Here is a 10204-nt window from a genome sequence, read left to right as displayed (position 1 = left end):
GGCTTGGTTAGTTCTTTGGTCGGGTTTCTTTGTGTTTCTTCGATCTGGGGGCGCCGCCCGTCTCGTCTAAAACCGCCTGGGTTTCACGGACGACCCGACACGCTAGTAAGCGCGTTCAGACGATTGCCCCCCCCCCAAACGCACTCTACGCGTCCCTCGCTTCGTTTGAGCCTGTTGGAGGAGACGGGGGGCTGCGGTTTCCTGAATCCAGGGGCCCGGGAGGGAGGGTCGTTCCCCTGGTTCTTAGACCCTCTCCAACCTCGGATGCCCGGACGGAGTGGGAGGGGGGGGCTGAAGACGGGCAGGGCGCCGCGATTTGATGCAACGCGGTGCGCTTATCCACCACGACGCGATCCTGTGCGGGAAAGCCAAATCCTTCGCTCCGGGAGCCAGAAAAACGTTTTCCTTTGAGCGGAGCGATTAAGCGATCCTGAGGGGGGGGGGTCTTCAGGATCGCTTAGAAGCTTTCCTACCCTTCTTGGTGGTCTTTAGGGGTCTCCCGCGTGGCTGTTTTTGCACTTCTGTGTGCGTGCGCTGTGTTGCAATCCTTGCAGCTTGTGATCCTGAAAAATAAACCAGCCGAGGTTGCCACTGTGGGGGCTCTGGGTCCTTTATGAACACCCGGGGGCTCCATAGAAGAGAGACCCCGCCCTCGAAGCACAGCAAGGTCTTCCATCCCTCGGGAGCAACAGCCCCCCCCCAGGAGGGGGGAGAGGGAGGGAAGCTGGGGCGGGAGAGCTTGGGTGTGTAATGGTGGATTGCTTTAAAATCGGGTGCTCCCCGTTGTCACACACACACACGCACACTTCGAGTAGTGGCCGAGGGTCCCTCTGGCGCAGCGGTAGCAAACCTTTTAGGGACCCCGGGGCCCAAACTGCAACCCCGAACCCTTTGACTGATGACAGAGGACCAAGAATTGAATCTGAATCATGAGGTTTTGCTACCAAGAATAACAAACTAGGCGGAGGTCAGCAAATTGTTCTAAGAAAAACTGCGACGCCTGCACTTTTATGCCCCTTCAATTGTTTTTCTTCTTTGGAAATATTACGTTTCGCAACAATAAAACAGAAAAACTTTTGTAACATCATTTTTCTTTCCCTCCCTCCCTCTTTCTCTCTCGTTCCTTCATTCTCTCTGCCTGTTTCTCTTTCTCTCCCTTTCCCTTCCTCTCTTTCCCTCCTTCCCTATTTCTCTCTCGCTTTCCTTCACTCTGCCTGTTTCTCTTTCCGTTTTTCACTTCCTCCCTCCCACCCGATTTCTCCTTCTTTCCTTTCTTCTTTCCCTCCCTCCCCCTTATCTCTCTCCCTCTCTTCCCCTCCATTTCTTTCCCCCCTCTCCCTTTCTCTCCCTCTCTCTTTCCCTCCCTCTTTCCTCCCCCCTCTCTGTCTTTCTTCCTCTTTCTTCTCTTTCCTTCGAGGACTCAGAGTTTTGCAAAGAGGAAAGAAAGCGCAGCGCATCGAAAATCCTCTGGACCGCACGTTTTATATTCGTTCTCCCAAACGGAGCCGGTGGGAGGGGAAGCATGTGATCCACGTACAATCATCCCTTGGGGGGGGGAGGGAAAAAAAGAAAAGAGGGAGGGACGAAACGAAACCCTGCTTTTATTTTCGGCTTCCCGAGGCAGGAATCGGGCGCTGGCCTTCCCCGCCGAGGGGGGGGGGTTCAATACGCTGCGCTTCTTTGCATACAAATCTAATAAATTATTATTATTATTATCATCATTACTGTCATTATTATTATTATTATTATTTGCAAAACTCGCCCATCCCTCGCGACTCCCCCCCCCCCAAAAAAGGGCCACTTCCGACAACCGCAAGAGCGATCCTAAGGACGCCCGCTGACGGCTCTCCGCTCAAAGGAAAACTTTTTTTTCCGTACGGGGGGGGCGGACTTTCCGGGTCTCCGGGACTGGCTCGGCCGTCCTCCCCCTCTGGCTCTCGGAGCGAAGGATTTGGCTTCCCCGCACAGGATCGCACCGTCGTGGATAAGCGCATCGCCGCGCCCAAAGACGAGCCCTGCCCGTGTTCAGCCCCCCCCCCTCCCTTCGGGCATCCGAGGTTGGAGAGGGTCTAAGAATCAGGGGGACGACACCCCCCCCCGGCCAATTGGATTCGGGAAACCGCAGCGCCCCGCTTCCTACAACAGGCTCAAACGAAGCGAGGGTCGTGCGGGGTGGGGGAGGAATCGTCTGAACGCGGTTACTAGCAGGTCGGGTTGGCCGCGAAATCCGGGCGGCCTTAGACGAGACGGGCGGCGCCCTCAAATCGAAGAAAACCGACTCACAAACCAGCCAAGACAAAGGAAAACTCGGGCTCGTCGCTTGCATAACTCGGGCTCAGCGATGGCACAACCTCAGCGCTCGCCTCTCCGGATGCTTTCGATTTCGATATTCCAAAGAACTCCGACGGGGGAAAACGAAACTTTGGCTGCAGCCGCCCAGCCTTTCGCGCCCGTTCCGTTAATCCGGAGAGGCAGTCGAAGCGCGAGCAGCTTGCAAGGATGAGGTAGGGACGGAGGGGCCGGGGGAGAGCGGACACCCTCCCTTAGAATAGAGGGAGGCCGGGGAGGGTCCCTAAAGGGTCCCGTGGGATTTTTCCTTGCAAAAACGGGTGCGGAGGCTGCTTGCAACCGGGTCTCTTGGGTTCTCTCTTTCTCCCCCCCCCCTGCAAGCATTGGAGCCTCCCCTCCCCAGCGAGGTCCTTCAGGGCGGCTGGGGGGGGCGGCCTGGGGCTCAACTCGGCTCTTCTGTTTTGGAAATATCACATTTAGCAACAAAAAAAACTTTTGTAGCATCATTTTTCTTTCCCTCCCCCTCTTTTCCTCCCTGCTTCCCTTCCCTGCCGGAGCGACAACCTGCGCGGCCGCAGGGCAGACTCCAGGATAGGCAGCTCCCCTACACACACACAAACTCCCCGCCTGCCTCTGTCGCCCCGAAGAAGCCGGAGCCGGACCCTCGGGTGGGGAGGGGGCGTTGCGGGTGAGACTGCAAAAGGTGCCCTACTCCTGCTTGCAGCTGAGGGAGCGACTAGCCTGGGTAACCTTGGCACCCCCGCAGAACCCAAGCCCAGCAGGGGGGCTCACAACCCCCCTCCCCCCCCGACTTTCTAACGACCTCCCTGCCTGCCTCTGCAGCCCCGAAGGAGGAGGAGCGGGATCCTCGGTTGGTGAGGCGGCTTTGCGGGGTTGTCCGCCAGCGAGACTGGAACTCAGCTCCTCTCCAGCCCCAGAACACTTCCTCCTCCGACCACCCCCTGGCTTCCTCTGCATGGGCGGGGGAGAGAGAGGGAGGGAAATAAACTGAGGCAGAGAGAGAGGGAAAGAGAAATAGAGAGGGATGAGGGAAAGAGACAGGCAGAGGGGGGGGAAGGGAAAAGGAGGGAGAGAAAGAAACAGGCAGAGTGAAGAAAAAAGGGAGGGAGGGAAACAGGCAGAGGGGGGAGAAAAGAGACATTGGGAGAGGGGGGAAAGAAAGAAGGAGAGAAAGAGGGAGGGACAGAGAAGGAAAGAAAGAAACGGAGAGAGAGAGAGGGAAGGAGAGGGATGTTGCAAAGGAAGGAAAGAGGGAGGCAGAGAGAGATAGAGAGGGAGGGAAAGGGGGAGGCAGAGGGGGGAGGAAAGAAATGGAGGGGTAGAGAGGCAAAGGGAGGGAAAACAGGCAGGGAGAGGGGGAAGAAAAAGAGAGGAATAGGGAGCAAGGGAAAGAGACAGGCAGAGAGAGAGAAGGGAATGAAGGAGGAAGAGAAAGAGGAATAGGGAGGGAAAGAAACAGGCAGAGGGGAGGAAAGGAGGGAAAGAGACAGAGAGGCAAAGAGGTGGAGCAAAGAATAGAGAGAAATTGGAAGGGAGGCAGGGAGGAAAAGAGACGGAAGAAAAGAGAGGGGGAGGGAAAGAAAAATGATGCTATAAAAGTGTTTTTTTTAATTGTTGCTAAATGTGATATTTCCAAAACAGAAAAACAATTGAAGGGGCGTAAAAGTGCATTTATCACTTTTTTCTTAGAACAGTTAGCTGAACTCGCCCTTGTTTATCATTTTAGGTAGTAAAAGTTCATGTTCAATTGCTGTGTTGGTTGCAATATTGATTGACTGATTGATTGATTGGGATTTCTGTGCTGCCTTTCTCCGTAGACTCAGGACGGATTACAAAATACAGTGTTCCCTCAATTTTCGCGGGTTCAAACTTTGTGAAAAGTCTATACCACGGTTTTTCAAAAATATTAATTAAAAAATACTTTGCGGATTTTTTCCCTATACCACGGTTTTTCCCACCCGATGATGTCATATGTCATTGCCAAACTTTCTTCTGCCTTTAATAAATATTTTTTTAAATAAACTTTAATAAATAAACATGGTGAGTAATAATCTGAATGGTTGCTAAGGGAATGGAAAATTGCAATTTAGGGGTTTAAAGTGTTAAGGGAAGGCTTGGGATATTGTTCATAGACAAAAATAGTGCATTTACTTCCGCATCTCTACTTTGCGGAAATTCGACTTTCGCGGGCAGTCTCGGAACGCATCCCCCGCGAAAAGCGAGGGAACACTGTACAGTGAAGAGAAACCTAAAACTAGTGCTAAAACCCCAACATAATTTAAAACCAGACACTCAAATTCATTCAACCACAGACTTGCATTCATAATATGAGCCGGCCCCATGCCTGCCAACAAAGATGAGTTTTTAGGACCTTGCGAAAGGCCAGTAGAGTGGGGGCGGTGCAAATTTCTGGGGAGAATTGATTCCAAAGGGCCAGAGCTGCCACAGAGAAGGCTCTTCCTCTAAGTCCTGCCAGTCAGCATTGCTTAGCCAACAGGACCTGGAGAAGCCTAACTCGGTGGGACTTGACCAGGCTGCGGAGATACATGAGGCAACAGTATCCTCAGCGTACCGGTGGTAACTCACCCCATGTCATTGGATGATCTCACCCAGTTGTTTCATGTAGATATTAAGCAGCAGGGGGGAGAGGACTGGCCCCTGGGGAACTCCATGAAGGAGGCGACCTCTGACACCCCACTAACACCGACTGCAACCAACCGGAGAGGTAGGAGGGGAACCACCGTAAAACGGTGCTTCCCACTCCCAACCCCTCCAGTCAGCGCAGAAGGACACCATGGTCGATGGTATCGAAAGCCACCGAGAGGTCAAGAAGCACCAGGATACAGAAATGACCCCTATCCAATCCCGCCATAGATCATCCATCAGTGCGACCAAAGCAGTTTCAGTGCTGTAGTCAGGCCTGAACCCAGACTGTTGAGGGTCGAGATAATCAGCTTCATCCAAGGACCATTGGACCTTGAAACGCCACCACCTTCTCAACAATCTTCCCTAAAAAGGGAAAGTTGGACACAGGATGATAGTTGTTTAAAACAGCTGGATCCAGGGAAGGCTTCTTGAGGAGGGGACGCACCACCGCCTCCTTTAATGGAGACAGGAAGAAGCCCTCCATCAATGAAGTGTTGATAACCGCCTGGATCCAGCCTTGTGTTATTACCTCCTGATAGAAACCAGCCAGGAGGGACACGGGTCCAATAAACAGGTCGCAAAACTCACAGCTCCCATGGCCTTGTCCACTTCATCAGGTATCACATACAACATGACTAAGATGAGCCCCAGTCACCTTGACTGACTTGATATCAGTTGGCACTGCTTTCCAGTTGAAGTCCGAGTCCGTCCAGATTACTAGGGACTCTACCGAATTGTATATAAGCAAATCTGGTATTTCCCCAAGCGCCCCCCTGAAAGTCCTCTGGGTCCATTAGGAATCTGGGGTGGAGCCACCTAATCAGTTCCGCCTCCCTGCAGGGAAGGATTGGAGCTGATCTGACCACGACAAAGGAAAGATGTCTAAGCCCCGTCAACTCAGATCGTTGCTCAACTGCCCCAAGTGGAATACTATGTCAGGGGTGTGTTCCCCCTCATGAGTCAAGCCCTGAATTACCTGGGTCAGGTCCATGGTTGTCATGGAAGCCATGAACTCCTGCCTCAACCCAGAGGGTTCGCTGAACGACGGGACATTAAAGTCCCCCAAGACTATCAGTCTGGGGAATTCAATTGCCAACCCGGCTGTCTCCTTGAGTAGCGCAGGCAGGACTGTTGGCACGCAGCTGGGTATAAAAAGGGTTATAGGAAAAGGGTTTTGGGTTGCAGCTTGGGCCCTGGTTCCCTAAAAGGTTTGCTATCACTGCACCAGAGAGACCTTCAGCCACTACTTGAGTATGACAATGGAGAGCATTGGATTTTAAGACAGTCCACCATTATACAACCAAACTGCCCCCCACATTCCGCCCTCTCTCCCTCCTCCAGGGAGGGCTGTTCCGTGGATCTCCTCCCTGCAGAGAGGAGGCTACAACAGAGTCCCCCTCCTTGGAAGCTAGCTTCTTCATAAGGCCCCGAAGAGTGGGCTGCCCATTTAAACAGCCCCTTGAGGAACCAAAGGTCCAGTATTCTGCTTCCTGACAAGTAGCCAGACTTGGCCAGGTTCACATGCTCCCACCACACACACATACACACACACACACGGTAGGTGTCCTTTGCCTCTCACCCAGTGTTTTGTCTTCTCTCCCCCCCTTGCAGACCCCTGAAGGAGAAGCTCCAGCGCCTGCAGTGTCACTTCACCTGGGATTTTGAGGTCAAAGACAAGGTGAGCATCAGACACACCCTAATTACTCTGGCTCTCCGCCTGGAGCACGGCCCCCTACGTAACCGGGGCACCTACCTGGCCCTGAAGGCGTACCTGCGCTACCTGGAGGGGAAGCCCAAAGAGGCCCTGGACATCCTGCAGGAAGCCAAAGAGACCCTGAGGAAGGAGGCTCAGGGGACCTTCTCACGCCAGGTCCTGCTGGTATATGGGAACTACGCCTGGATCTACTACCACTTGACTGATTATGAGAAGGTGGACCTCTACTTGGCTCAGATTCGCCAGATCTGCCGGGACCTCTCCAGCCCTGAGCCCTACTCGGCCCTGATCCCAGAGGTCTATGCCCAGAAGGGCTGGTCCCTCTTAGCCATGGGATTCCGGAACGGCCTGCTGGCCAAGGAGTGTTTCCAGAAGGCCCTGGAACTGCAGGAGCCAAGTGTGGAGCTGCAGGAGGGCCTGGCCTTCTCCACCTTCGCTTCCTGGACACACTGCTACGATGAGAAGTTACAGGAAGATGGCCAGAAGTTGCTGGAAGGGCTGATCCGTAGCCACCCTGAGAATTATGAAGCCAAAATATACTTAGCACAGATTATCCGTAACAAAGACCAAGAAAGAGCGCGGCAAATTGCCAATGATGTGGTCCAGAACACCCTCAACCCAGAACTCCTAAGATACGTCTCCAAGATTTATAGGGGCCCCTTTCTCCCCCAGGCCATTTCCACTCTGAAGAAGGCCATCACCCTCTGCGGGGATTACTCTCTCCTGCACTACGACCTTGGGATCTATTACATGACTCTCTTAGATCGAGGATCTGAGGAGAACCGAGCAGAGATCGTGGAGGACGCCATCAGGTGCATCAAACGGTCTCTGGAAACCAATCCTGAATCTATGTTTTCCCGGCTGAAGCTGGCAAAGTTGTACGGAGAAAGATGCCAGCTTTACGAGGAGGAGATCTACCTGAGCATGATGGAGGAACTGCCAACTGCCAGCAAGAGATGCCAGCAGTCTTTCTACCTGCACTGGGGAGATTTCCTCCTCCGAAAGAAGGGGCAGAGGCAGGCAGCCCTGCAGGCATACGAGGCCTGCTTTGAGGTGCCAGGAGACCACCCTCTGGAGCAGAAGCAACTGGAGCAACGTCTGAAAGAGCTGGCCCGGGCCTTCCGTTCGGAAGGTGAGATGCAACAAGAGAGAGCTGTCCTCAGTCTGTTGCACGCAGTGGCAGCAAAGCGTCAGGAGGCGTCATCTGAAGGCCTTGCCTCACCCTCATGCAACTCTCCCTAGGAGCCAGCTGGGAATATCAGGGTGCTTCAGCTCCATGTGGGTGGTGCCCCTGAGTTGCTCCTTCCTGGGGCATTGATGGAAAACAATCTAATGTTGGTGACACCCTCTCCTCTTCCTTTCCCCTTCTTTATTGCATGAATACTCCAGGGTGCACTTGGGACAATTCTACAACCCCCTTCTGTTTGCAGATAGAAACCAAGCTACAACCTACAGTATTGTGCCAGGCTCTACGTGTCGGCCCTTAAAATCCATCTGAGTGTGAATTGTGCCAGAAATTAGAATTAAGGGGTTTCCAAACTTGGTAACTTTAAGACTTGTGGACTTCAACTCCCAGAATCCCTCTGGTCTTCTTGCTAAAGGATTCTAGGAGTTGAAATCCACAAGTCTTAAAGTTGTGAAGGTTGGAGATCCTTGATATAGTTTCTCAAATTGGAATTGCTCTGTGTTGTGGTAGATTCTGTGTGCCATATACTGTCCCTTTCCCCTATGGCCATCTCATGCTCCTACTCCTCTTCTTCCTTTTTTGGTCTTTTGGTCATTATAAATACCTTCTTATAACTTTTAGCTTTCCAAAATTGTTATATTCTTGATTTTGTTGCATTTTTAATTCCCGGCACCTCACTGTCCTTATGGGGTTCTTTGGTCATAATACAGACTGGATTGCTGTCAGGCAATTAATCCTGAGATCATCTTTCTTGCCTTTCTCCTCTTAAGCACAACTTCCACTTGTAATGTTCTGGAGAGCTGCCAGAGGGCTGTTAAAATAGCAGGAATTTCAAGGAACGGTTGCTAACTATGCTGTGTACACTATAAACAGGAGCTGTCATTGCTAGGTAGCTCAGTTCCTGTCACAAATTACTTGTCGTCAGCTGTTATTAAAAGTTACTGCAGTTCCTCAGAGGTTGCCTGACTGTTTATTTCTACTACCCTTTACTTGGTGACGAAGGTGGGATCACCCAGTTTGAACGATTGATCCTGGGGAATGGTGTCCCATGGGGGAATGGTGGCGTAGAAGGAGTGTAGCCTGTCCAAGGTGATGCATAACTTGCGGCCCATAAGTAATTCTGCCGGCGACTTATTGGTGGATATGCACGGTGTAGAGCAGTGATGGCAAACCCATGGCACGGGTGGCACGCGGAGCCATATGTGCTGGCGTGTGAGCTGTTGCCCTAACTCAGGTCCAACATGCAAGCGGGTGCCAGCCAGCTGATTTTTTGATTTCACAGAGGCTGTGGAAGGGCAGTTTTGGCTTCCAGAGAGCCTCCAGGGGAATGGGGGAGGGCATTTTTACCCTTCCCCGGCTCCAGGGAGGCCTTTGGAGTTTGGGGATGGCGAAACACAAGCCTACTGGACCCACCAGCAGTTGGGAAACAGGCCATTTCCAGCCTCCAGGGGGCAGGGGATGCTGTTTTCGCCCTCCCCAGGCATTGAATTATGGGTGTGGGCACTTGCGCATGTGTGATAGGAAAAAAAGGTTCGCCATTACTGGTGTAGAGTGTTGAGACATAAGCAATTCGGTGATTCTCCTATGCTAATCCTCATGGTGGGATTTATGAAGGGTATCTTTGGTGATCCGCACCCTTCGATCTACCGATCCACTGCTAGCAGGGTGACACGGGACAATGAGCCCATGGTGAATGCCTAGCCCAGAGAGGTAACCCTCGAACTTGGTGAAGGTGAACTGGGGGCCATTATCAGAGACCACCAAATCTGGGTACCCATGAGTTGCAAAATGGGAGCTCAGGCAGCGATGTGGTGGAACTCATCAAGCAAACCTCTAATCACTTTGAAAAACCTTCAACAATGATTAGGAACCTATGGCCCTGCAATGGGCCCGCTAGGTCGATATGCAATCGAGTCCATGGCCCAATTGGATTTTCCAACTCCAGGGGCTGGGACTGGAGAGGGGCCGCCCAGATTTCCTGAAAGGGTGTACATAATGCCACCCTCTCCTCCACGTCTTTGTCAAGGCCAGGCCACCAAACATGCCCATGGGCCAAGGCCTTCATGCGCACCACATCTGGGTGGCCCCTGTGAAGCGTATCCAAAATGGACTTTCAAAACTGGGGAGGAATGACTGCCCTGCTCCCCCATAACTGGTACCCCTCCATAACAGATAACTTTGACTTCCTAGCCAGGAAAGTGGAAAACACGGGAGTCTCGTGGTGCTTCGACCAACCCCTTGGCACCCAGGTCATTACAGTGGACAATATACGGTCTTTAACAATGGCTATGGCAATGTCAGTGGGGTTGATGGGAATCAGTGAGTCAGTGATTCCCAGAAGAGTAGAA

At 52.5% G+C, this 10204-nt stretch overlaps 1 protein-coding gene across 1 annotated transcript; it reads left to right on the top strand.

Annotated features, from left to right (window-relative positions):
* The first annotated feature begins 1762 nt into the window (after window positions 1-1762).
* LOC139168808 (interferon-induced protein with tetratricopeptide repeats 5-like) lies at window positions 1763-8812 on the top strand. The gene is made up of 2 exons (XM_070754530.1): window positions 1763-2504; window positions 6568-8812. Exons 1-2 carry the CDS (start codon window positions 2500-2502, stop codon window positions 7910-7912), a joined length of 1350 nt encoding a protein of 449 aa, XP_070610631.1. The 5' UTR covers window positions 1763-2499; the 3' UTR covers window positions 7913-8812.
* Window positions 8813-10204: the final 1392 nt, after the last annotated feature.

This window comes from Erythrolamprus reginae, chromosome 6 (genome assembly GCF_031021105.1).
Source record: "Erythrolamprus reginae isolate rEryReg1 chromosome 6, rEryReg1.hap1, whole genome shotgun sequence".
NCBI classification, from domain to species: domain Eukaryota; kingdom Metazoa; phylum Chordata; class Lepidosauria; order Squamata; family Dipsadidae; genus Erythrolamprus; species Erythrolamprus reginae.
The sequence above is the reverse complement of the archived record's forward strand: the minus strand, read 5'-3'. Positions and strand labels throughout refer to the sequence as shown.